This window comes from Terrapene carolina, unplaced genomic scaffold (assembly GCF_002925995.2).
Source record: "Terrapene carolina triunguis isolate 2854851 unplaced genomic scaffold, T_m_triunguis-2.0 Scaffold926, whole genome shotgun sequence".
Classification (NCBI taxonomy): Eukaryota; Metazoa; Chordata; order Testudines; family Emydidae; genus Terrapene; species Terrapene triunguis.
The window spans coordinates 1,492,563-1,519,946 of record NW_020665277.1 but is presented as its reverse complement, the minus strand read 5'-3'; the positions used below and the strand labels follow the sequence as shown (position 1 = coordinate 1,519,946).

Below are 27,384 nucleotides of genomic sequence, written 5' to 3'. Positions count from 1 at the left end.
TGGGGCTTGGATCTCACCCTAAAATGAGGGAGTGAGAACAGAGAATTGCATGGCTTTGGGGGATTGGCAAACGAACACACAGCTTTCTGTCTCTCTGCATCTGCTCAAATGCAGCACGCAGAGGCAGTGCCTGAAAGCCACTACTCTCCAAGCAGCAGGCTAGCCTCTTGTGTGCAATGAGTTGGTGGGTCTCAATCCAACTCCGAGTGACTTAGTATTCGCGTAACACTGGGCAGTTTTATCAGAGCAGCTCAGAACTAAATGAGGCCTTCAGTGCTATCATGTAAATGAGATCAGAATTGGATCCAAAACAGGGAAGGATGTGGTTGAGGGACTAGACTGGGTTTTGGGAGATCTGGGTTCTAATCCTGGCGCATTAGATGCTGCGCTCCTTTGGAAATCTGGCCACTTGTTTAGGTGGCTAAATGGGAACTGAGCTCCTTTGAAAACATTGCCCTTAATTTCTCCGTGCCTCAACTCCTCCTCTGTAAAATGGGGCTGATAACGATGATGATCCCCAAACTCTTGTCAGGATATGTGCCCTTCAGGTAAACATCCGAGCTGCTCAGAATCAGTCTGGATTATAATGATCTACATGAACATTAGCTGTGAAACTGTCTCACTGTCCTCAGATGTTCCTAAAGCTGAAGTGTATATTCATAGATCTGAGTCCACTTGCTGGCTAATTGTAGGGTTTTTCATGTGCATTACAGTGCAGAAGGACCTTCTGTCTCGGGCTGTCTGGGGAGTGTGTAATGAGTTACACAGTAAATGGGTGTGTATGTCTGAAGAGTCCTGAATCACCTCCCTTTATCATTGCCGCACCCTGGCCACAGGAACTTCCTTCCTCAGGTGAGGCTTTATTTAAAAGCAGAGAGTGAAAGGAGACAGCCCATCAGGACTCAGGTGAGAATTCATATCAGCTGCTCAATAACAGGGGAAGAGGAAAGAAAAGTCTAGCCCCTGAGCCAGGTATGTACAGCACTGCCCAGAAGACAGGGACAAGCAGTGAGCCCTGCCAGTGCTGTGTGTTACACGGGGAAAATGGCAGCCCAGGGAGGGGATTTCTTGTCGAGATCGGAGGGCTGGCAGGCGTTTCCTGCAGGCAGCGAGAACATTGATATGATTAAGTTACAGAAATGGAAAGTGTTTGTATAGTGCATGTACTTTGCTGTACTTTTTAAACTTTGCAAAACCTGTAAAAGACTTTGAACCTGAGCTGGAATAAAGCCTGAAAAAGAAGGGATAAAGGGTGGGACTGCAAACATAACTACACTGTAGGCAGGTGAAGAAGTGGCCTGGCTGGAGTATATTCATTTGTTAAAATGTGTCTACTTGCTGTGTATTTGGGCTCTGATTTTCAGAGGTGTTGTGCACAAACAACTCTCATTATAGTCCGTGAGACTGTGGGTTCTTGGCACCTCTGAAAAAGCAGGCTGTTAGGCATGAAAGCAGAATCCTAGCAGAGTAAATTGTTCTGTTTATACCTATTGGTCACTTTAGAGAATAAAATAAAGATGCAAAGATACAGCCAGTTACTTCATCGAAGAGCTTTTTATCATTCATGAGCAGGTATTTATTCTAAAAGGTTAAAAACAAAAGTGGGGGCTTGTCCATTTGTTTTAAAGGTTAAATATACACTCTGGACAATTCAAAGCGCTGAATCTCCTCTCTCACTTGCGCTTGTTGAACTCTGTTGAAGTCAAGGAAGTTATCTTGTCGTAAAACGGGAAGGGAGGGTGATAAAAGGATGGTGATTTGTGCTTTAGCTTGTTGTTTTCTGAACCGTTTCATTCATGCTGCAAATTCTATCTCAGGTGAGTCCTCAGAGGCATGGAATCTCTCCCTCGGCCCATTGTATGGACGTGCTTCATTCTCCTGGGTAAGCTTTACCATCCTATCTGTGCCTCTAAAGGGGCCTTGAGGAGACCCCACGTAATATCTGCCCTTGTTTAGTAGTGGTTTTGCTGTGCTTTACTGAAAGTGGCCAGGATATTTGGGTCGGGGATGAGCCACGTTGCCCTTAGCTCCTGTAAAAACCGTTGTTCAGTCAAGTTGGTTGTAAACGCTGCCTACATTTCCCGCAGAGTTAATTAGTACATAGGGTGATCCATGGGGGTCCTCTGTGAGAAATGATTTTAGTCTTTCACGAGCAGCTAGAACAGCTAGAATCTGAGATTCACGAGATGCTTCTAGGTTATGAACTATGTATTTGCTGTTATTACTTGCATTGCCTTAGCACCTAGGAGCTCAGGTCATGGTCCCAGAACCCCAGGGTGCAAGGTGCTGTGCAAACACAGAACGAAAAGATGGTCCTATCCCAAAGAGTTAGCGATAACAGGTGGATACAGCTCGAGCACAAGGAAACAACGAGACTCCATTGGTCAGCATGACAGGCAGTGGTCTCGGCACACCAGCCGCCTAACCGACATCACGTTTTTTGGAGACATCTTGGCAGAGGAGAGCTCTAAGGAGGGATTGTTACTAAGGCCCAATTATTTAAAACCCATTTTCCTTATGTGCAACTCAGGAAGAAAATGAGTTTGCTTTTCACCACTTGTGCTGAGTGTTTTCATCTTGCCTTTACACTCAGCTTGGGCTCATGTAGTTCACCCATTCATTCCTCTCCCTTACCTCAGAGGATGCCAATTAGCCAGGTCAGGTACTGCCACCAGCAATGGTGATTTTGTGGCGTAGCATAGAACATTATTAAAGGCTTGTTCCTGTGTTGTTTTAGCATTGCCACTGCTCCTGGATGCACAGGGCTCCTGTTCCCACGGGGCCTGCTACCCACCTGCGGGAGACCTGCTGATAGGACGAATCCATCACTTAAAAGCCTCGTCGACATGTGGCCTTGTGAAGCCCGAGACCTACTGCACATCATATGAGGAAGTACGTTCAACTCAGATATCTCTGCCTTCACAGACATCACCTAGGGAAGCTAATTATACTCCTGTTTTCCCCCCTCTGAGCGATGCTGCTTTTTGTCTGGCTTAGGTACTTACATGGTACCTGAGCATCTCAGAATCTTTAACGTATTTATCCTCCCAGGCAGGGCAGTGCTAATATCCCTGTTTTACAGCTGGGGAGCTGAGGCACGGGGAGACTGTGAATTGCCCAAAGTCACACAGGGAGTCTGGCAGAACTGAGAGTTGAGCACAGATTTCCCAAGTCCAAGGCCACTGTTCTAATCCTGCCTCTAGGTGATTGCCATTGGAAAGTTCTGAGCAGCTGACAGGTGCCGGGAAAGAGGGCCTTTCATAACAGGGTGAAGCACAGTTTCAGCTGGCACCAAGAGGCATCCTGAACTAGACAGTATTTTATTTCATGGGCACGTTAAAAATGGTACAAAGAGGCCAGTTCCCCAACCATCCGGACAAACGCTGGGATAATAAACCCAGAATAACTCTAGCTGCTAACTCTAGCGGACAGCACAGGATGTGACATTTCCCCAGTATAAGTCAGAGCTGAGTCAGACCTTTCAACCATTTAAGTCTGATCTATACACAGTCTCTGTACTGGTATAACCATTTCACTTTGGAGTGTGTTGTTTTTACTGATATGTTCTGTACACCCCTAGGATAGATGCAGATATCCCGGTGAAAGGGTGTCTTATATGTGTATATCTTACTCCCCTTCCTGTATGGTAACTATACCAGGATAAGTACTTTTATATGGGTATAACTGTGTCCAAAATAGGGGCGTTGTGCCGAGTTGGATACGCAGTATATTTGTAGCGGTACAGCTTGTGTGTGTAGACAAGGCCCGGTACGGCGGGTTGGATTCATATAAGGTACATTTGAACTTCTGGATTTGTTAGAACCCAAAAGCTCAAAGTGAAATTCAAAGTAGAAATTGTCCTAAGAAGCAACATTTTCAGCTTGAAACTATGGAAAACCATTGAGTTTCCTTGGAGTTTCACATGGAACTGAATCAGCTCAGACTTACTCAAAGATTGTCAGCTCTCTATCCTAGGTCATCTCAAAGATATCTCCCTAGGTTCAGCTGAAACTCAACCATGATGGGCCAAAGAACTTCACTAACTTAGCCTAAGTTTGGTTTTTTTAACAGTCTCCCAAACCAAGTGAGTTACTGGTTTCTTTGTGGGGTTAATTTCCTTAGCATGGCCATTTCCTAGATCCTTGTAGTGATTTCTAATCTCAATAACTGCCACCAATGGAAGCGCAGATAGGAGCAGGTTTAGTGCTGGAGTGGAAGTTGGGGTCCTTGAAAGAAGGTGTGGCTCATAAAGGAGGGATGCTTGAGAGGTAATGATGGACCTTTATTGGCCAGTATTTTGCACAGTAATTTTACAGCTCCGCTGAGTCAGATTTATACTGGAAAATGACAGGAAATGCATGGGTGTTACTTGTTAGCAAGCGTGTTCATGTGTGCAAAGATCTACACACTTCTGTAGCTGTTTGAAATTATCCAACTACTTGCCATAGTTTGGACATCATAGAACCTGGATCTGAACGCCTCTTGTCTATAATCTAGCCTAATCTCTGACCTGAACACTTGTATCCGGTGCAGTATCAAAAACTTCAGACAGATCTTTTTGCTGGGCTGATGGGTTTTTTTGTGTGTGTCCCGATACCTTTACACCGAATTGCTTTGCTGCTGTGAATGAAGCAGACTTCTTTACTTAAAAAACTGGACTGTCTGTCACCTTGACTCTTGGACAATACAAATAGTGCTTTTTTTTTTCTGGTTTGGTCCTAGACAGGGTTTATTTTTCCCAATTCCCATTAATACACAGTGGCTGCATTGTGCACCAGCCCGGGTTATTTACTATAAATGTCATGTTCTCAGCTGTGCCATTGCTGACTGCAGGCTGGTTCCACAATATTAGGGTGAAGCCCCAGACAAGCCTCCTACCCCTGTGCTCTTCTCATGGCATTTGGGGGCCCATAGGGATCAGAAAGTATCTAAAATCTTATGTGAGATCTGACAGACCCGGAAAGTCCAGAATGAGCATCTAAGCTATGGATGCTCATCTGACCAAACCCAACCTCTATTTGACAGATGCAGGTGGGTGTCTGAGGCTCAACCTGGGTGGAGGCTCTGAGGGCCAGATAGCTTGGCAGACAGTCCCAACATGAGGCACTTGTAAAAGGGACGTTTTATTTGGGGAGGAATGGGGCAGCAGTTAGCTGTGGGCATTTCTGCCTGGACTGTATCTCTGACAATGATGTTACTGTGGAAGAGACAGCATGGGCTCATGGTGCATCTCCTCGTGTAACTGAGGCCACTGAATTAAAGTAAGCAGGGATGGGTGAGGCCTTGGGGATTCAAGGTTTTGCAAAGATTGCAAATTTTATTGTCATGAGATTTAATCCCATGGTTTTAATAAATGAGGGGGAAATGTTCAAAAGCACAAATGAGAGTTAGGTGCCCAACTCTCATTGGCTGTCAATGGCACCTAACTGCCTTTGTGCCTTTGAAACCTCCCCCTGAATAAATAGTGTGTTCTTTTAGCTAAAGAAAAGCTTGTCCTTTCCTCTAGGGAATAAGGAACTTCCGAAAGCTAAACTAATTGGGCCCAAATTGGTGATCTGCATATGGTAGATATGATGGGCTTAATCTCTCACTTAAACCAGCGTAACAACATTGACTTACCTAGGGACGTGGTACATTTTCCATTGCCTGAAGTTTTTAAGCCTTTTTGAAAGATATGCTGTAGTTCAAACAGAAGTTATGGGCTTGATGCAGAGATTATTGGGTGAGATTCTTTTCAGACCAGATAATCCTGGTGGCCATCTATGAATCTATTATTTGAATCCCTATGTTCCCTCATCCCACCTGGTTTAAAAGAGAGCAGAATCAGGCCCGCTGTACAATAATAATAATCCGAACAATACAGTTCTCTGCTGTCTGTAACTGCAGCTCAAACTGAGCCAGCCCTAGGGCCCTATTCTGTGAAGCCCTGATTGGCCTCAGCTCCTGTGGAAATATAGAGATGGCCAGGACGCACCCAGCCCCATGCAGGATCAAGCCCTTGATTTGGGATAACTGAGATGGAGGTACAGTTTAGAGGAGAGTCTATCTGTTTTGTGTCTGTGATTCTGTTTCCCTGGCATCTGCACATGCTTGATCCTTTCCCTTACTGAACGGATAGGCTCATTGTCACCTAAAATACACTCCTGCTCCTCTTTCCCAACTGCAGTGACCAATGAGTGTTATGAATTATTCAGCTTTTGCCAGAAGGACCACTCCCCATGCACTCCTCATTCCCTAATCTTTCCCCTCTTGAAATGCCTCGAGTCAGAGCATCCTGAGCTAAGATGAATCTATGCAGTGAATTCCCCCCTAGTACAAAAGCTTGTTTTATTTATTCCCATTTTATTCCCTTGCACGCTCTTTAGACAACTGTGCTACGTGACTTGTTCCGTGCCAAATACCGGCAGATTTAGAGTCCATTTTGCAACCTCAGCAGTGGTCATGTAATGAGGGGTTACTCTCATTCTGTCTCCTGTGTTGCTCCCTCCCCTTCGCCGGCCTTCTGGCCGGTGTGTACTGTCTGATTTTGGTGCCAGTGTGAATTGTCCCAAAGTGCGCTCTTTTGCAATCCCAGTTGGTCTCTTGATGCTGGCGTCATCCCAAGCCCCTGGTCCATGGTCTGCTTCCAGTGCTCTGAGTGTGATTCCCTCTAACCTTTATACTTCATACCCACTGGCCACTAGTCAGGGCCTGAAACTCAGGCATAGAGCAAAGACCAGGAGGGATGATGCCATATATAGCAAAGAAGGGTGAGAGAGGAGGGAAATCTGACAAAACAAAGAGTTCGTTGGAAAAATACTTAGAATTTGGGAGAGTTTAGTCAGCAGAGGAAGTAAAAGCGAGAGAGAATGAATTAAAACAAATCATTGTTAAGGGAAGATTGGTGCTGCTGAAAGGAGACCAGGGCGTGATGCAGTAGCCATTGATGTCAGCGGGAAGAATCCTATTGACTTCCTTGGGATTTGGATTAGGCCCCTATATCGTTTATTTATTTAAATATCCAGCATAGTATTTCACGGGGGGAAAGGGTGTGTTCTTGACGCGTGTTAGCTAACATGTGGTAACTAACATGAGGTAAACTCCTGGTGAAGACAGCAGTTCATATTTTAACTTGTGTCAGCAAATCGTGGTAAAGACTAAGGGAGAGCCGAGGGTTTGCCTTGAGCTGCCAATGTGTCCAAACTACAAGTTGCCTCGTCTTCACTAGGAAAAAAGGTGTGTTCTTACCGTATGCTCGCTAAACAAAGTAAAATCCTAGTGGAGATAAGAGGTCTCTCTCTAACACCCTCTCCCCCCTCCCAACCCCACTTAGATGCCTCACCCCTCACCTGGGATACCACTTCTATGAGTGATGCAGGGAGGGCAATGTCCATGGTGCATTCATTCCTTTGCCTGCGTGCACAGAGCCAGTTCCAATTCAAACAACTGGTGGGAATTGTGGCCCCATTGAAATCCATGGGAGTTTTGTCATCGATTTCAATAGGGCCCGGATTTCACCCCTATTGATGAGGGGTCTCATCCAGCCATGTGGCTAAACACATGAATAGTCCCATTGACCTCAACAGGCTTAAGAACATAAGAACATCCATACTGGGTCAGACCCAAGGTCCATCTAGCCCAGTATCCTGTCTGCCGACAGTGGCCAATGCCAGGTGCCTCAGAGGGAGTAAGCAGAACAGGGAATCATCAAGTGATCCATCCACTGTCACCCATTCCCAGCTTCTGGCAAACAGAGGCTAGGGACACCATCCCTGCCCATCCTAGCTAATAGCCATTGATGGACCTATCCTCCTTGAACTTATCTAGTTCTTTTTTGAACCCTGTTATAGTCTTGGCCTTCACAGCATCCTCTGGCAAAGAGTTCCACAGATTGACTCTGCGTTGTCACGGGGTGGTCCCCTGAGGGGCCTTTCCAGCCTTGGCAACTCACCACAACAAAGCCAGGTCTCCTTCCCCACCACTGTATTTTATTGTATTCTTACTACAGGTGTGTGGGTGTGTGTGCGGGGGGGCTGCTGGGTTCTCGATGTATGTTTACAGTCCCTAGCCAGCTTCCCCACTTGCTTTTGGGAAAGGGAACAGAACTAGCAGCATCTAGCCTGCCTGGCCTCCTTCAGCCTTCGATCAGGCTCCTTTCTCTGCTCTCAGCACCTCCTTCCTGTTTGCTTATATAGTCCTAGCTGCTGGAGATGCTTCCATGCAATTAGCCCCGAGTGGTATCTGCACTCAGCTAATTGGCCTTCTGCCGACTGCCTCTTGTTCAGTCGGTGCCTGGTTCATGTAATCGGGGGGCGGGGGAGGATTTGAGTGACAGGGGGCTCAGTTAGCCCCTGAGTCGGCACACCCCGTTACAAGGCTTTAGATCCTTTCCCAGAGTCACGTATTCCTGTGAAGACTGGCTGAGCAAAAATGGCTAGCTTGGCTCAACAGCATGGGTTGATGATATATTTGCCCTATGTCTGCTGTGTCTTCAGTTCTCTCCCTTTCTGGTCACAGAACCTACATACCATATTAAGTCCAAAATCTCAATTCCCCTCCCACGCCCCCCCCACCCTCCTCCCCCCCAAACCCGTTGTTTGTATTTGGTGGCAGCAAGAGGCCTCAGTCAAATCAGGGCCCCATAGTGAGAGAGAGTCCTTGCCCCAAAGAGCTTGCTGTCTAAATAAACGGGACAGGCAAAGTGTCACATAAAGGAAGTAGCAACTGAGGCACAGAGAGATTGTGATGTGTCTCAGGCCTGTGGTCACACAGTGAGTCAATGGCAGAGGTAGACGTTGAACTCAGACCTTTCTGACGCCCTTTCTGAGTTATAACACAAATAGCAGGTAGGTACCTAATTCACAGTGATTTTTAATGGGAGTTAGGTGCCTAGCTAGTTTTTTGTTTTTGTCTTTGAAAATCTCCCCCTTAATCATGAGATCACCCGTTCTTGAGAGCCTGGGGCAGTGCTGTGGGCACCTTGCTGCTTCCTTTGATATGAAAGCAGAGGCAAAGATGGTGGGGCACTGAGCTAGCGGTGCGCCTCTTGGAATCTTTGGAACTTTCCTGCATGGCTACAGAGTATGTTAGGCATAAAAGCATAGCCTGGGTTTAGAAATAGCTGTGAGTTTGCTGTTCGCTCTGTGTTAGTTGGTTACTGAAGCACTCCAAGTTCCTTGCACATCATTGCAAAAATCTTTTGAAATGTACACAAAGTCTGATAGAAACAAATTACGCTTCCACATCTGTGAGGTGCTGCTCGGGGTCTCAGCTTTGCATGGTGAGGCAGTTAATCTGTGAGGATTACAGGTGACCCTGCCACCCTAACTTTCTCAAGAGGTTTATCGTATGAAAGACCTTGAATATTAAAACCTTGTTTGCATAAGGTCAAGGATAGTTCCTTCATTATCTTGCTGGGCAGTCAATGCATAACAGCCACAAAGAGTGAGAAGACATCTTTATCGTACTGAGATACGGAGTGATAACAGGACTGTGTAACATGGTCACGGCAGGTGAGGAGGTGTGAAGTGATAGATACACCTAATCCCCAAAATGCAGGGCCAGGGGGCTGTAATATAGGGGAGAATCCTTGAATGACAAATGAGAGCTATACATTGGCAATCTGGTGAGGTGCTGCTGCACCTCGTCCATCAGTCTTTGGTTTATTCATAGAACCCATCATGTTAGTATCTAAGCACTGAAACATTTTGGCTACTGCCAAATAGACAGAAGAATATCAGTAAAAGGGAATGTACCAATGATTCCCAAACTGTTCATCTTGTTGTTACCATCTGATGGCTGCTCAAGTATGCAGGCTATCTGAATTGAGTGTAGATCTCAGTACAATTTCTGTATCACAGAAACCCCAATTGGCCAAGGACTGAATGGAATGTAGAAAGTACACTCCTCTGTCTCACCCCACCAGCTCACTTCCCAGAGGCCACCAAACAGCCATCTGATGGTACGATAGTCCTTGGACAACTTAGAACTAGCAACCTCCTGGGGAAAGACTCAGCATCCCTTTCCCAGTCCCATGAGTCACCAAGCTTCTTTTCATTTGTGACCCAAAGCAGGATTAAACTCAGCTTTTCTCTGGGGGAAAGGCTAGTTCGAAGGCATTGCTTTGTAATGCCTTGGACATAGAAGGTGTCTATATCCATAACGGCATTCTTATTTCTGTCCTTCTGACGGTAGAAGCCTAGCATTGTGGGATTGGTTTGCCAGAAAACATTGATATGGGAATTGCAGTGGCTAACCTTTTCTTATTCGTCCACTGATTCACACTGTCTTTGCTTCAGTCCTACAAAGGATACATCTCAACCTGTATGGGTCACGCAATGGGAAAACCCATTCCTACTGGTTTTCCCTGTTCTCTGTTTATGCCAACTTTAGCTGAGCTGAGCTGCCGAAACGCTAACCATTACATATGCTTCTAGACAGCACAGCACCCTGCTTTATGAACAAATTACAGCAGAGTACCATACATCAGCTTAACACCCTAACAGGCTTTTTTGTGTGTGGATAAACAGCACCGTATGGTTCCTCCAGATTGCTGTACTAGCAGATTGTAAATCATGTCTTGCTGAGGGGACTGAACTGACTCTAAGCAAGCAAAACAGGCAGGGCCGGCGCAACCCATTAGGCGACCTAGGCGGTCACCTAGGGCACTAACATTTGGGGGGCGGCGACCGCGGCGGCCGGATCTTCGTCCGCCCCGGTCGTCGTCGGTATTTCGGGGGCGGGACCTTCTGCCGCCTCTGTTGGGGGCGGCATTTCAGGGGCGGGACCTTCCGCCGCCGAGGGCGGCGAAAAAGCTGGCAGCACTCCTGAAAACAGGTGCCCACACGTTTGCTTTTCAGAAAGGCTAATGAACTGAGTGTCGCCTAACTAGACCCAGGCACTTCTATGAGATAGCTACCTATGAGGTACCTGTCCAGCAGGTGCCCCTGGCAGCTTGCAGGGTATTTTACCTTTGATTCCAGTCATGCAATGTCTACCTGCTGACCTCCAACAGAGAGCAGGAAAGGGGTTAGAAGTTCATTAGCAGGCCTTTGGCATTGTTTAGTCAAGGATTGTCAATAGTCGCCCCATGGCAGTGAGGCAGGAGAATCAGCGGCATTTACAGATTATGGTAGAAATGAAAATTTATTGCAGTAAGAGATGAGTAATGAGCACCTTACTAGGGGCCTTTTTGGAGAGGTAGCATGGCCCTGTGGTTAGGGCACTAGCCTAGGACCTGAGTTCAGGTCCCTGCTCTACCACAGACTTCCTGTGCGACCTTGGGCACAACTCTTAGCCTCTCTGTGCCTTACTTCCCAGCCCGTGATGGGCCCATGTAAATGCCTAAAGTGGATAGACAGGGGCCTCTCCCTTCAATATCTGAAACTTATTGGAAAGTATGTGAGTGTTACACACCCTGATCATGGGGTGAATATATCCTGCCACTTTAGTGTTTTGCATATGCCTTTTCAATTATATCTAGCTACTCTTTATAATCAAAGATGTGAGCCTCTAATGTTTATCATAGTTAGTGTAACTGTAGGAGCTAATCTCATTCTGATGAATAGTTACCTGTTTATTGAAACTTTTGCCTTGTTAGCATCCAGTGGCAGAGTATTCCACAGGTTAACGTTTCATGAACAGATATCTCCTTCTGCCTGTTTTAAATGTGCTTCCCTTTTAAATGGAAATGATGCCCTTGGTTAGTTTTGATACGTGCTCGAAGGGAAACCTCATGTGTGTTCTTACTTGACTTTTGTTTATTTAATCCACTCCCCTTTCATCCTTGAAACCAATGGAAGGAATCATTCCTGGGGTAAAGTGTTATTCCCCAGGAAGAAGGGTATCAGGTCTGGCCTGAGGTGGTTAGAAATGTATGCACCACATGTCTGTTCTTGCTGAGAACAGGCTTCATGCTGTCCCCAGATACCCTATGGGTGTTTGCCACTAGGCATGTTTCTTGATTAGAAATGGTTATGATAAACCTCCACTGTGGAGCTGTGTGTTTACTGTGAGAAAGCAGGAAGGAAGTTATGCTAAAATATATACAGATGATTAAGCTCCCAGGAGGAATATATAACCCATATCCTGAAAAGATTGTGCTCTTGTCCTTGAGTGACATCTGGTTAAACTGCCAAACTCTCAATATGACAATGAATCAGACCCCAAATGAAATAGGCTCAGAGCAGCGTAACACTTGTCACAGCAGCGGGAGCCACGGTCTCATTGGAATATTTATTCGGGGAAAGGCACAGTGTAGTACCTTTAGACAACACCGAGACAAGGGTGGGTCCACTGGGAACAAGCAAAGCCGATTCCTTGATTTAAGTGGTACCTTGTACCTTGTCCAGCAGTGGAATCAGCTTATCCACAAACTATGTGGAGCACAAGAAGCAATAGTGCAAGTTTCCTGCACTATTCCAGAAAGCGTGGCTCAGCTGCGAGGCTGATGGAGAAAGACTAGGAATCAGAGGGGAGTTTAGTGTCTACAGCCCATTCAGTCCCTGGCCTCTGCTTTGATTGCCAGCAAAGAAGAAGAGCTCTGTGTAAGCTCAAAAGCTTGTCTCTCTCACCAACAGAAGTTGGTCCCATAAAAGATAAATTACCGGTCCCACCTTGCCAACAAAGAATCAGTCACAAGCCACCTAACAGACTTCACTCAGGTTTCCAGACAGCAATGATTTTTGGCCAGTACTAGCTTCAGAAGACAAATTACTTAGCTCAACTCAGTTGTTCCGTATGCAATAACAAAACTGTTTTCTCTTGTTCAGGTTACTAGGGAAATTCCGTAAGTAGTGAGAGTGAATGTTGCTTGGTTTCGGGTGTCATTACAGACTCCAGAGTTTGTCAGGTTTGCTGGAAAGCTTGCCAAAACCTCAGCAAATGTAAGCCTAATTTGTAACGAGCCTGGGCAGAATTATGGCTTCAGATGGAATCATGGGGCAGGTAGGTGTTTTTGCAAGGGATTGACTAAAAGCGCCGCTTGGTATACAGTTGCCCCAAACTTTGGGGTTTGGATAAAACAGGTCCCAGATCTGATTCGCCCTGGGTTTTGATGTCACTTTGCCTATTTACAGATAGGGCAAAGCTGAAATCCTTTATACATTCATAGAATCATAGAAGATTAGGGTTGGAAGAGACCTCAGAAGGTCATCTAATCCAACCCCCTGCTCAAAGCAGGACCAACACCAACTAAATCACCCCAGCCCGGGCTTTGTCAAGCCGGGCCTTAAAAACCTCTAAGGATGGAGATTCCACCACCTCCCTAGGTAACCCATTCCAGTGCTTCACCACCATCCTAGTGAAATAGTGTTTCCTAATATCCAACCTAGACCTCCCCCACTGCAACTTGAGACCATTGCTCCTTGTTCTGTCATCTGTGTTCTCCATTCTCTTTGGAACCCCCCTTCAGGTAGTTGAAGGCTGCTATCAAATCCCTCCTCACTCTTCTCTTCTGCAGACTAAATAAGCCCAGTTCCCTCAGCCTCTCCTCATAAGTCATGTGCCCCAGTCCCCTAATCATTTTTGTTGTCCTCCGCTGTACTTTCTGCAATTTGTTGACATCCTTTCTGTAGTCGGGGGCCCAAAACTGGACACAGTACTCCAGATGTGGCCTCACCAGTGCTGAATAGAGGGGAATAATCACTTCCCTTGATCTGCTGGCAATGCTCCTACTAATGCAGCCCAATATGCCGTTAGCCTTCTTGGCAACAAGGGCACACTGTTGACTCATATCCAGCTTCTCGTCCACTGTAATCCCCAGGTCATTTCTGCAGAACTGCTGCTTAGCCAGTCGGTCCCCAGCCTGTAGCAGTGCATGGGATTCTTCCATCCTAAGTGCAGGACTCTGCACTTGTCCATGTTGAACCTCATCAGATTTCTTTTGGCCCAATCCTCCAATTTGTCTAGGTCACTCTGGACCCTATCCCTCCCCTCCAGCGTATCTACCTCTCCCCCCAGCTTAGTGTCATCTGCAAACTTGCTGAGGTTGCAATCCATCCCATCCTACAGATCATTAATGAAGATGTTGAACAAAATCGGCCCCAGGACAGATCCGTGGGGTACTCCGCTTGATACTGGCTGCCAACTAGACATGGAGCCATTGATCACTACCTGTCGAGACCAATGATCTAGCCAGCTTTCTATCCACCTTATCCATTCACCCAATCCATACTTTTTTAACTTGCTGGCAAGAATACTGTGCGAGACCGTATCAAAAGCTTTACTAAAGTCATGATATATCACGTCCACCACTTTCCCCATACCCACAGAGACAGTTATCTTGTCATAGAAGGCGATCAAGTTGGTCAGGCATTCCTCTTCCCCCATCCCTTTTCAGACTTTGGGGCTAGATAAAATCAAACTGGGATCTAAATCACCCATGGTTTTGCCAAACCTGACCCTGTCCTCCTTGCCTTACCTCTGGTTCTGACTTGAAATGATGTGAAATGTAATGATTTGGGTTGCTTTTCACGTTCAGCTGCCTACTTGAATCCTGGGAGCTGGAACACGGACAGCATATCGGCCAATATTTCTTCAGTGCTTTTTGTTGAAAAGCTTAGGGCGTCTATGGTTTGATGGGGTGCTTTACGGGTGTAATGAGACTATCCAGCCTGGCATAACTTATCCATATATTTGTTGTTAATGGGGAATTAAAATATATGGACATAATATAATATATTACGTAACCCAGCTTTATTGGCAGCCCTTGTCGTGACATGACTTATTCTGGCTACTCCTACAGTTCCTGACAGGCCTATATGTTTAAAAAAAAATAATCCCTGCAGTCTTTCAGCTTCTCCCCAGATAAAGCTCAGACCGGCAATAACTGTTCCCATAATAGACCTCATGAAAGGCCCCAAGAGGGGAAGCTGGATTTTGGCAGCCAAACTGACATTGATGCCTCTAGAAGCTGAGTCAAAAACGTGACCATAAAGTCAAGAGGAGTCATGGGTCTCCATACTATGGCCAGAGGGGGCTGGCGGGGGAGGAAGTTTTCCCTTTTTGCTGAGAGATCAGTCATTCTAGTTTAGATTGGTTTCTGCACCAGGAAGTTCTATTTTTAGGGGCTGTAAGCCAGTATTACATTGGCAGCTAGAGCTATTTAAAATATTTCTGGTCAGTCTGTCAGCTTAAAATTCTCTAAGTGGCCTGATAACCTCTCCCCACCCCTACCCCGCAGCGCGAGGATAAGCAGCAGCTGGTTTACAAAGTCACCGGAGAATGAGACCAAAGTGGAGGTGAGCGAGGATTGCAACAGCTTAGTTTTGCCTTTGTGTGAAAGAGTTACTGCTTTGAACACTCTCACAAAGCACAAAAGCATGTAAATACTTACACTCACTTAGAACATGTGAAAACCAGCCACACACACACCATCTCTGATACCCCCACACAAACTCTATGTCCTTACTTGAGTGCATACAATCTATCTACAGATATCTAATCTCCAATCTAATGTCAGGGGCAAATTTTCCCTCGGTCTCCTTTTGTGAGCATAACTTGTGCCTGCATCTGTATGCTCCCAATTCAGTTGCTGTCGTGAATCTGAGAACCTGGTTAGAGGTGCAACTTCTCATGTTCAAACCCTCAATTCAACTTGTGCCTGCATCCACAAGCCCGGTTATGTCCCAACACCGCTTTGTGCCTAAGGTCTCATCTGTGAAATATGATATTATTATTCCCCTACCTGAAATTGCTTTTTGGGGAGGTTAAATGAATTAATGTTTATAAACGGGTTTGCATTTCTATAACACTCTTTAGCCCAGGATCGCAAGGGATTATTACTGTTATATAGTCTAGAACCTACTTGTTATATTACAGTAGCACACAGTGGTTGTAACTAAGATCGGGGCCCCCAATGTTAGAGACTGTACATGCACAAAGCAGAAGACCGTTTCTGTCACAAAGAGCTTGCAATCTGAGTAGACAGAACAGAAAGTTAGGAAGGTGAAGTGACTTGTCCAAGATCACATGGCAGGTCACTGGCAGAGCTTGGAACAGAATCTTTATCTCCTTCTTCCAGTCTAATTCCCTATCCACTAGACCACATAGCATGGGAAATGCACCCTAAATGAATCTATATTGAAAGCCATGACAGTGCAGTGAAAGAGAAGTAGACAGAAAAAGGAGGATTTTTCTGGGTAAACCTCCTTTTAATCAACAGTTCTATTGTGATATCCGGTAATTCCCTCTGTCCTGGGGAACTTTGAGACACATAGTTTCTGCTTTCAGCCCAAGTCTCTATAATGGCAAAATGCTCTTGTGCAATGCAAAAGTTACCCAATTTGTCCCGAGCCAGCGAAATGTGGTTTCGCTTCCAAAGTTAATTTTAGCTTTCCAAAAAAATAGTTTGTTTTTTTTTAAAATGCGAGTGAGATTTCAACACTCCAGGCTGCTGCTTCATGTAACGATTATTTCAGTCTCCAAGTGCGGACGTGTTCAGTCTGGCTGGGAGGCACGCGGCACTCAGCCAAAGTGGCTTGACGTTGCTTTCGGCCAATGCCAGCCTCCGCTGGGATTGCAGCAGGCAGACCTTTCACACAGTAACAGTTATGTTGAGCAAAAACAGGTGGGATTTAAAGAGCTCCAGGTCACTGAAGCACCAAGGGAAGGGGGGAGCCTTTGCCAGTAAATTGAAACAGAAGCTTTGCTTAGGAAACAGCTTCTCAGTGATTCCTGAGCTGAGCTTCAATGGTTTCAGTCTGACCCAGACATTTTTACCATGGCTTTATGTGGAGCTGTGTTTTAAAAAACAATTAAAGCTTGATTGCCAAAACCTAGCATTGTGTTTTAGCTGCTAGAAGCTACTTGTGCCGAAGTCTGTGTGACACGGTCTTAACGAAGCTGAGTGCATAATTCCTAATGAATAATTTATCTGATGAATTTACCCTTCCTTTCCCCTTGGACTCTCTGTGGTCGCATCAGAAATTTTCTCACGTTGAGAACTTTTCTCATGTTGAATCTTGATTGGAAATTGTTCATTAATTTTTGCAGATAATCCCTGGTCTGTAGCTTCTTGGTGAGAAGTACATTATGAGTAATCAGAATCTGAAATCTGAATTCTTTTATTGGACACATGGTATTTCTCTGTTCCCTGACTGGGTAAGCGTAACTCTTACTACCAGGGAACTTTCATGATTATGCATTTTAAGGTTGCTTTATTCTTATTAAACATGTTTATTAGGGTAGTGCCTGAGGACCAACCAAGACTGTCCTGTACAAAAACAGAATAGTACTGCTCCAAAGAGCATCTAATCCGCATAGACCAGACAGACCTGGGGTGGGGGAAGGGGTGTAACACACAAGTATTGCAAACAATGTGATGGTGGCAAATGGCGTGTCCAGTTCCACAACCTCTTTTGGGGTGGGTTTAACTAGGAGGAGATTGTCTAACTGGAAAGAAAAGTGAAGGGAGGGGGGATGCCAGAGGGAAGGCGGGTAAAGAGCGCAGGGGAGAAGAGGGTCAAGTATGGAGAGAGCTAAGGGGAAAAGATTGTGAGGGAGATGGAGGGCGAGGGTTGGAGCAAACAGCCAATCGGTATCGGGCAGAGAGACTTCTCCGAAGGTCCTTGCTTTGCCTGCTTCTGCAGCTGCTCCGACTGGCTGGAGTTTCTGGCTGGTTCCACTGTGCAGTTTACCCCCCAAGGTGTGGGGTAGGAGGGCAACAGCTGGGTCCTCGTTTACCCAGAGCATGGGGCAGCTCTCTGGTACAAGGGGTGCTGGGGACAAGGATTTCTCTGGTTGAGCACCCTTTTACTCCCTCCTTCCAGGGAAGCAGTCCTGCTTTCGCTGCTTCTGCAGCTGCTCTGAATACATGCACCATTCTGTGTTGTTTTACAAGATTAGTTTAAAATTGGCTGTTTCTACAAATATTCCTGCAAGTAAACTCCTGTGCTAGGATATTTGCAGAAAGTGAACAGAAAGGATGCAAACACAGCTGAAGTGAATCCATTTAAAAATAGGAATGAATATTCACAGAACCACCGTTTGCAATATCCACATAGCTCTCTTATCTTAGTGGAACCCAGATCTACCTGCAACTCACCTGGTTTTGGACTTTATTACAAATTAAAATCAAGCCACAGACTATATTCAGATCTGGTGTAAGAGGCTGCAGCTCTGTTAATCTGGAGTTTCATTGTCTTCAGCAGAGTTGTGTCAGGCCTTAATCTGACCTCAGGTTTGTGAAACTTTCAAGCAAATCTGGGCCCAGTGTTGAATAAATCTAGGGCTGATTTATGGTTTTCCATTCAAAACCATGCTCGGCTTCATGTGTTTCCTGATACACCCAGGCAACGAATGACAGATTTGGGTAAGGATTTTCCTTTGAGTTTTCGGCTTTGTTTATACCCCAAACTGAGGGATAAGTCACATCCCTCTATGGGATAGGGAGGAGAGGAAGGAAGGTCCAGTAGTTACGACACTAGCCTGGAACTTGCTCTTCCACAGACCCCATCGCTTAGTCTCTCTGGGCCTTGTTCCCCACCGGTAAAATGGAGATAATAGCATTGACCTACCATGTGAGGATCTATATGCAAAGATTCCAGGATTGTCAGTCGGTCTGTGTGTCACTCTGAAGCCTAGAATGTTTATTGAGTCAGTGTGAAGCAATGGACCCGCTACAAGCATGGCTGAGAGCTCTCTAATGGAAGTCTCATTTTGCCTGCTCTCTATCAGCTGTAATACCTGCCAGCCATCGTCCCCTCCCCGCCGCCAGGCCTCTCCATGATGCCCTTTCTACATCAGTCCTCGTACCTCTGTTAATCCAGGCATTTATACCATGCGTATTACCACAGTATCTGAGCCCCATTCTGTCAACCATGTTAACATCCATCTCAGCTGGGATATCCGCCTACAACTGTATTACCCCCTCTGTAAAGTATTTCCTCCTGTGCAAACCAATTTTCCCCATCAGCCCTGCTGCTGCTCTGTCAAACCTTGTTATCCTATTTCCTGACCCTATCACTCCCCTCCATCAAATTCTACTGCATGGATTTCCATATACATACAGCCAAGCCTAAGCGTGCTTCACCCAAAAGGCTTTCCAAAAGTAACGGCGTTAGCTTTGCCCGATCGCTCTTTCCCTGCATATTTGTGGGCCCCCTTAAGTCCCTGTTTCTCCCCATCTCTAGAAACCAGCCTGTAATGGATCCTTTGTACATACCCCACATTGCCTGACTGCTGTGTCAGTTTGCTTCTTGAATTACACTCTCAAGGGATGAACTTTGGTCCGCTTGACTTTCCACCCAGTAACCTTTCACCCACTAAGCTGTTTGCACTCTGCTCCGCTGACAGGGAGAGGGAGCAGAAGAGGCTGGACTAAGATGTAGCATTTTAGATAAAGGCCTTTCTGTTCACCCAAATAAACAGCCCCACTGGATTGTGTGGAAAAGGCTCACTGACACTGAGAACTTGTGTCTAGAGCTGGTAGAATTTCTTCAACAACAAGTTTTGTAGTCAAAAAATGGGGTTTTGTTGCAAACAAGTTTTTTGCACCAAAAAAAAAAAAAAAAAAAAAAATTTTGAAAAAAAAAATTTTAATAAAAAAAAAAAAAAAAAAAAAAAAAAGGTTTTGGCTAAAATATTTGGGATTTTGTAGCCAACCCAAAAATTGGTTTTCAGTTACCAAAAAATCCCCACATTTTTTATGGGGGAGAAATACATAGTTTCCTGACCAGCTTGAGTGATATATATTCATCACCAACATCATGACACCATCTAAACACCCTCTGTACAGACACTCGGGCTAAGATTTGTGTTTGCATTTACCACACACCAGAACCCAGAGGTGTTAAGTTGAGTCTTAAATGTACTGTCTCCTGGGTATAAAACGTCAAAATAAACACACTGCACCCCCCTTCCCCACATGCTTCAAATCTGTCAAAACAAATTCAAATCATGCCAGTCACAAGGGGGCCCAGGGGTGCTGTGTAGACAACACGGCACCATGCAGAATAGGATTCTGGAGTTTGTATGAGCCAAGGCTCCAGAGAGGGTTGCCAGTTTTGGCTGGATGTATTCCGGGAGATTTCATCACATGACATAATCTTTAATTAAAGATTAATCTTTAATTCCTGGAGACTCCAGGACAATCCTGGAGGCTTGGCAACCCGAGCTCCAGAGCTTGCAGGACCAAACAGATCTGCTACATCTGCTGACCCGCCACGTGCTTCATTTCAGCGTTCCATTCGGCAACATCCCCCTCCACCACCCAGGTGGGTTGGTGGTTCATGTAACATGGGAAGCAGAGAGCAGGAGTATGATTAGTTGCTTTAGAGTGACCAGATGTCCCGATTTTATAGGGACAGTCTTGATATTTGGGGCCTTGTCTTATATAGGCGCCTATTACACTTGCTCTGTGGTCACCCTGAGTTCCTTACTGAGAATTCTGCTTTACACATTGCACGTCCCTCAGCCCATCCAGTGCAGCCGTCAGCTATGGGCAAGGCCCAAAGGCATCTATCACTGTGGAAGATAACAGACCAGCTTTGCAGTCTTTTCTCTGCCCTGAAGAGCTCGTAGCTAAACAGGGACATACTGGGCTTCATTTCCTGGTGCGGTGCAGCTGCATTGCTTGTGTAGTTGGGCCCTAAATCCAGCTGAACCACTCCAGGGAAGATTGCCTCTGTCTAAGTGGTGATTCTCTGGTGAGACAGAGCTGCGGTAGGGATTCTTATGCTACTCTCCCGCCAGGCTGCAGGTGTGGCTGGAGGAAAGGAGTGACTGGGATAGCCCAGTGCCATGCTGATGATTGGTGGCATTTTGTGTAAGTCAGAGTGGCCTTTAGGCTCAGTGCAGGGGGAACAGCCCCCAAGGTCAGGGGAAAGCCAGGTGAGCTTTAACCATCAGCCTCTCCAGGTACAAATTCCATAAAAAAGCTGGCACGCCATGAGGCAGGCTTGACTAAGTATAACTCGGGCTACTCGGGTTATAAACTCTTTGGGGCGGGGATTGTCGTGCGTGTGTCTGTCGGTTTGTGTGTGTGTCGGTATCGTGGCCAGAACTATGGGGCCCTGGTCCCTGATTGGGGGTCTCCAGGCCCAACCACCATACAAATAAATAACTGGAAAAACGGAGTCCCTTCCTCCCTCCTGACCTCATGGGATTTACAGTCTCATTTCTGGGCTGAATTCTTGGACGCATCGCCAGAGCAAACCTCCGACACCTTTCGGAGATGGCTGACAACTGCCAGCCTTTACAGAAGCCATTGCATCAACATGCTGCACAGTTGCTCCGAAAATCAGGCCCAAGATGGGCTCCCAACAACAACAAACACACCCCAAATTAGCAGCTGCTTTTGAAAACTTTGGCCCAAATCTCACAGGTTGTTTATTGAGTGTGTGGAAAGCTGCCTTCTTGAGTGTGGCCATTTATCTGAATCTTATGCACCACTTTTCAATCTTCGGTGGTTTGTTTGAGTCTCAATGCAATAGTCTCATGGTGCAATGCTGGAAAACCCTGTTTTCCCTTAATGGTTTGGTGGTGGCCGGCAATCTGAGCAAAGAGATGGTACTTATTCACTTATGTTCTCTTAGACCCGATGTAATAGAACATATGGGTTTATCTCGTGTCCTCCTGCCAGTGAGGTTATAGAAATAGCCCAGAGTGCTGCAAAATCTAGAGATTTTGCAACAGAATTTCGTTCCCACTTGCTACAGAGTCTGCAGGGCCTTGCCCATAGTCAGGATCTGATGTTTGCCTCCATTTTCCTTTCAGTGGAGGATGAAATGCTGCCGATGCGACTCCCGAGTGCCTCATACTCACAACAGTCACCGGGTGGAGAACGTACTTTCCCCCAAAGGACACATGCGCTGGTGGCAGTCCCAGAATGGTAGGTACCGGATTCTCTTCCAAGCTGCTCCGATCCATCCCAGAAGCTGCAGCTGCCTTTCATGGACACCTTATGCAGAGCCGGTGCAAGGAAGTTTCGCGCCCTAGGCGAAACTTCCACCTTGCCCCCCCCCCAGCCCTGCGGCAGCTCCCCCCCCGCCTTGAGGCCCCCCCCTCACGGCAGCTCCCTCCCCTGGGGAGCCGTGCGGCAGCTCCCCACCCCAGCTCACCTCTGCTCCGCCTCCTCCCCGAGCACGCCGCCCCTGCTCTAATTCTCCTCCCCTCCCAGGCTTGCGGCACCAAACAGCTGATTGGCGCTGCAAGCCTGGGAGGCGGGAGAAGTGGAGCGGCGACCGCGTGCTCGGGGAGGGGGCGTAGGAACGCTGTAAAAAAAAATTGGGGGCACCGCTTTTTGGCGCCCCCAAATCTTGGCGCCCTAGGCAACCGCCTAGTTTGCCTAAATGGTAGCACCAGCCCTGAACTTATGGGTGTGATCACTGATATCCTGGGGAGATATAGCTAGCATTGCTTGCTTTATAAATTACAGGCAGCTTATTAGAATAATTACGAGTTTTCATTACGGATGCCTTAAAAGATTTCAGGGAAGAAACCCTGGCACATGGTCTGCTAGGACCATATCTATAGCTCTCTATACAAGTGGTAGGAAAGTGGGGTTGAGAAACCAGCTTCAAGTCCCTGCTCCCTGCACTGGGCTATTGTCTGTTCTGGTGGGTCTCTGTGGCTCTCCACTCTTCTGAAATTCCACCCTGCACCTGAGAAATCTTCCCAACAAAATGTTAATCCAAACGGATACATTTTTACAAAAAGTTTCTGTTTTGACAAATTGGCATCTTCTGATTAAAAAAAAAAAAAAATTAATCAGAAAATCCCAGACCAGCTCTAATCACAACAGTGAAACTCCTCACACTCACCTTTGGTATACAGAATCCCACGGAAATCCATGGATTTTTGTTGATTTACACCAGTCGAGGATCTGGCTCCAGGAAGATCAGCTCTGGTTGTGGATTTGGATCTGGACCTGAACATTCCCAAAGTGGTGGTTTGGCTCTGGGCTCCGGTAGGACCCCATCGCTGATCCAAACCGAACGAGAGCCATTTAGAAAGCACCAGCTTTTCACCAGAAGGATGCCAGTGGATTTCCAAGAGGCCGCAGTGGCTAATAATGATGGAAATGACAGGATGAGGGTTGTGGATTCCGCAAACAGGGTTTTGGTTTGAGCAGGTTACAATGACCTGGCTCTGATGGGTGAAGGTTTTGTTTTTCTGAGGTCTGCAGCTCTGAAAACTGCCCTTTTGTGTCTCCTCAGACGTGAACCAGGTCTCCTTGCAGCTGGATCTCGACAAAAAGTTCCAGCTCAGCAGCATCATGCTGGACTTCAGGGTACGTGAGCAGCTTGCACTTTAGTTAGTGGGTTATAAACTGTGCTGGGAGGGGCCCATGGGCCCTTGCAAGCAGAGGAGAATGTAAACCCACAGCCCCCTCCAGGCTCCCGATGAGACAAACAGGCAAACAAATGTCTCCGCCTGGGCACGAAGGCACCAATATATATTCTGCTCCTTCCAGAGCTTGGTTTATTATTGCTTTAAAAAGTGTGTTTGGAAACGGAGTGTGAAAAAACACAGATGTGCACACATGCCACCCCCCCTTCTTCCACTGTATTTGTAAGATTGGTTTCTTGATTCATCCAGAAATAATTGGCTGTTTTCTAGAGGTGACTCAGTGATCTGCAGCCTGTGCATCCCTATTGGTTCCTGACCAGGTCAGCCAACCAGCCAGGAGGGAGGCCATGAGCACAGGGAGAGGGGTTGAGTTGGAGCAGGCTTCAGGGGAGGCTCTGGCTAGTGGCAGAGGACAGAGAGGGAGCTGGCCCACGTGGCGAAGGCTTTGTAGAAGGAAGTAGGGCTGTGAGGGGGTGAGTTCTGTTGTGGGGAGGGAAGGGGAGATGCATGGAGAATCGGGGCGCCTCATGTGGGAGAGGGGACTGAGGAATTAAAAATGGGCTTCTTGCTCTGTGTGTGCTCAGCACTTCTGCGATCTCATCCCCACCCTCCCTCCTCCAGGCACCTCTGCCTGCAGGGATGCTGATTGAGCGCTCCATCGACTTTGGCGAGACCTGGACTATCTATCAGTACCTGGCCTCTGACTGCGCCGCCGCGTTTCCACGGATCCCCCTAGGTTCCCCCCAGAGCTGGCAGGATGTGCGCTGTCAGGAACTGCGGAGCCACCAGGGGCACCCTCTGCACGGGGGGAAGGTACGACGTCTGTGATACTCGTTGCCTTAGGTCCACATGGAGGGCCAGGTTAGCAACCTGCCAGGACCCAGAAGGCCATAAAATAGAGCAGACTGCAGCCACGCTCATCCTGAATATGCAGGAGCTTCCCATGAAAACTAGTGCTCCCAGCATGTGATGCTCTGTCTTGGTCCAAGCAACAAGCCTTTGGGAGCACCGCTTACTGGGAAGTGTAGTTTCTCTGGGCTGCACCTTCATATTCAACATAAGTACAGCATGGACTGATTATGGAAACCTCTGGTTGCTTATGGCCCATGGACTGGAGTTGGCCACCCTGGCATTTCATAGATTCACAGGTCAGAAAGAGCCAACATGATCAGCTCGTCAGAGCACCAGAATAGCACCGGCCATGGAATTTCGCCCAGTAATTCCTGCAATGGAGGGAGTTGTTCTTCCCCATTGGGTTAAGTGGAAAGCCGGGAGATCTGAAAAGGAGAGGAGAAGCTAGGGAGGGACACAATGCCCACTGCAGGCTGTTGAACGAAGTGCAGCTCTGTGATTAACGAACCAAAGAGCTCACCTCCACTCTCTATATCTTCTTCAGACGTTAATAAAACACGGGAATGTTGTTGCCCTATTCACACGCTCTGGGGGTCTAGCCAAGTGGTTGTTCAACTTTCTTATTGTGCAGACACAGAGCAAACTCAGAGCTGTGTGACCATCTATTGTTCCAACACCTAGCTTCCCCATTTTTACCTTCTCAACTCCCCAGTAGCCCTCTCTCCTTCCCAGTAGCATTCTCTGCCCATAGTCTATAGTTTGACCCTGGCATCACCCAGATGCAGCGTGAAGAGAACCTTCTGCTGATGTTCTGCAGGGTGGCAAGACTGGCTAGGGAGTGTCCTGCGGGAAGATTCATGCTCCCCAAGCATAAAGGCTCCTACTGACTTGTGGGCAGCTGGGCATTTTGGTGGAATTGTTGGTGATTCCTCAGCAATGTTAACCTGCCCTTCAGCATGGTACTCAGGAACTGCTACTCTCCAGAAGAGTATCAGAGGGGGAGCCGTGTTAGCCTGGATCTGTAAAAAGCGACAAAGAGTCCTGTGGCACCTTATAGACTAACAGACCTATTGGAGCGTCTGATGAAGTGGGTATTCACCCATGAAAGCTTATGCTCCACTACGTCTGTTAGTCTATAAGGTGCCACAGGACTCTGTGTCGCTTTCTCCAGAAGAGGCAACTCCAGAGCAGGCATTAAATTGTTTAGATGGTTGGGAAGTGAAAAGAAAGACCCATATTTTTTTTCCCTTTAACTATCTTAAATGTTGCTTCTGTGTTCTTCTCCTCAGGTCAAATTCAACCCCCTTGACCTGGCCTCCGGCATCGCCGCATCTCGCAGCCAAAGCATCAGTAGTATGCACATTTCCTCATTTATACCCGGGGGAGGGGGGTTTCCCAGGGTTGCTTGCGCATCTTCCAGCTACAGATTTGCAAAGGAGAAGATTGTAGGCACTAAGCACCAGGTGGAGGATGCTGGTCCCTGGAGATGAGTCAGCCTTTGTAAAGCTGTGCATGACGTGGCGCTGCGAGGGGCTTTGTTTCCAAAGCAGCTTTTAATGCTAGTAGTAGGTGCTGTGCTGGCACCTCTATACAATGAACCCACAGAGCAGGGACAGCCCACACTTTCCCTTCCTCCCCCGCAATATCCCACAGATATGCTGCAGACCGGCCATAGAGAGAGACGTACATCCCATGGGTAGGCGAATACTTCAGTCTTCTCTGCTCCTTGATCTCTGTCCTGATGGTGCCAACAAAGGGGCCCAGCTAATGCCAGTTGTGCCATGACTCGTTCTCTCTGCCTCCTGCTTCCCTGCCTGCCTGTGACTTCATCGCTACTTCCTCCTCATTTGTCCTCTTCTCCCATACAGACCTGGGAGAGTTCACCAACCTGAGAGTTAACTTCACCCAGCTACCTCGCCTCCCGCAGCAGGGCTACCGCTCACCCAACGCCTTTTATGCTGTGACCGAAATGCAAGTTCAGGGAAGCTGCTTCTGCCATGGACACGCAGACCGCTGTACTTCCTCCAGGGCCCCGTCCAGAGACCCCAGTGCCATGATGCAGGTGAGAGCACAAGGGAAAACCAGGAAACAAGTGCTTTGCTGTGTCAGTTCTCAGTACCATCCCCGAGTTCTAGTTTTAACACCGGGCTCCTGCCCCAGTCCTGGCCTCCACTGGGACTAGGAACTGTCAGTGCTGCTTCAGCAGCACAATCAGCCCTTAGGAGGGAGGGAGCACTGCACATTGCTTAACGCAGGCCCCATGCCAATTGAGGGACAGTGCTGATCCATGTTGCCTGAGCTAGGAGGATGGGGGGAATGATACAGGATCCAAGGAAAACAGAGCTCTTTTGCTTGCTCAGCGCAAAGCCCACTGTGTGTAATGTTTTAATGCCCAAAGAGGAAGGCAGAAATGTCTACGAAGTGGTGCTTGTTGATTGCACGGATTCTTACTCGGGGCAAATCTATGCTACAAAATTAAGTGGACCTAAGTTACGTTGACTTACAGCCACCACAGTAATTAAACTGCTTTTGCATGTCCACACTACGCTCCTTGCATCGGCGATGCACGTCCTCACCAGGAGCGCTCGCACCGATTTCACGGGCACTGTGGGGCATTGTGGGATGGCTTCTGAAAGGCAAGTTGATGTAAACAATGCAGTGTCTACACTGACACTGCATTGACCTGACTACGTCAACCTAAGTGCTCCGCCTCTTGCGGAGGTGGAGATAAGTCGGGGTAGTGGGCGAGTTACATCAGCGGGAGCAACATTTTAGTGTAGATACTTACAGAATGAGGTTGACGTAAGCTGCCTTACATCGACCTACCTCTGTAATGTAGACCAGGGCTCAGGCTGCACATCACAGCGGTGAAGTGAGGGTGTAACTGCACCTTTTGCCACTGCAAGCCTTCACTTTCCCTGGCTCCAGGAGACCCAAAAGCTCCTAGCTGACTCTCTATTTCATACTTAAATGACGTTCACCAATACAGGCTTCTGCCTGCTGGCATATGTACTAGTCCCCTGCCATTAGATACCTTGTGTAGTTGCTGGGAATTCATGTTAACAGCATCAGGCCATATCTACACGTATTTCCTATAAGCCGCTTTTCCCCATGCTGCTCTGGTCCTCACAGACTGACAGGAAAAAGAGGTGAGTCTAACTGGGGAATGAGCAGTGGGACCAGAAGGAGTAGCTACTGCTAGAGGTGTGTGTGTGTGTCACAGTGTGTGTGTGTCACTGTGTGTGTCACAGTGAGCTAACAGAT

The 27,384-nt window shown here is 47.1% G+C and overlaps 1 protein-coding gene across 3 annotated transcripts in view; it reads left to right on the top strand.

Moving 5' to 3' along the window:
* Positions 1–823: 823 nt before the first annotated feature.
* LAMB3 (laminin subunit beta 3) overlaps positions 824–27,384 on the top strand; it is a 48,758-nt gene continuing 22,197 nt past the window's right edge. For 2 of the 3 annotated variants that reach the window (XM_026661100.1, XM_026661099.1), the window contains exons 1-8: positions 826–906; positions 1,818–1,882; positions 2,738–2,892; positions 21,694–21,808; positions 23,136–23,209; positions 23,890–24,081; positions 25,410–25,473; positions 25,989–26,182. In XM_026661100.1, the coding sequence (XP_026516885.1) occupies positions 1,834–1,882; positions 2,738–2,892; positions 21,694–21,808; positions 23,136–23,209; positions 23,890–24,081; positions 25,410–25,473; positions 25,989–26,182 (843 nt within the window). In that variant the 5' untranslated portion in view covers positions 826–906; positions 1,818–1,833. Of the gene's footprint in view, positions 907–1,817; positions 1,883–2,737; positions 2,893–21,693; positions 21,809–23,135; positions 23,210–23,889; positions 24,082–25,409; positions 25,474–25,988; positions 26,183–27,384 lie in introns of all 3 variants that reach the window. The other variant, XM_026661101.1, reaches the window with a different exon arrangement.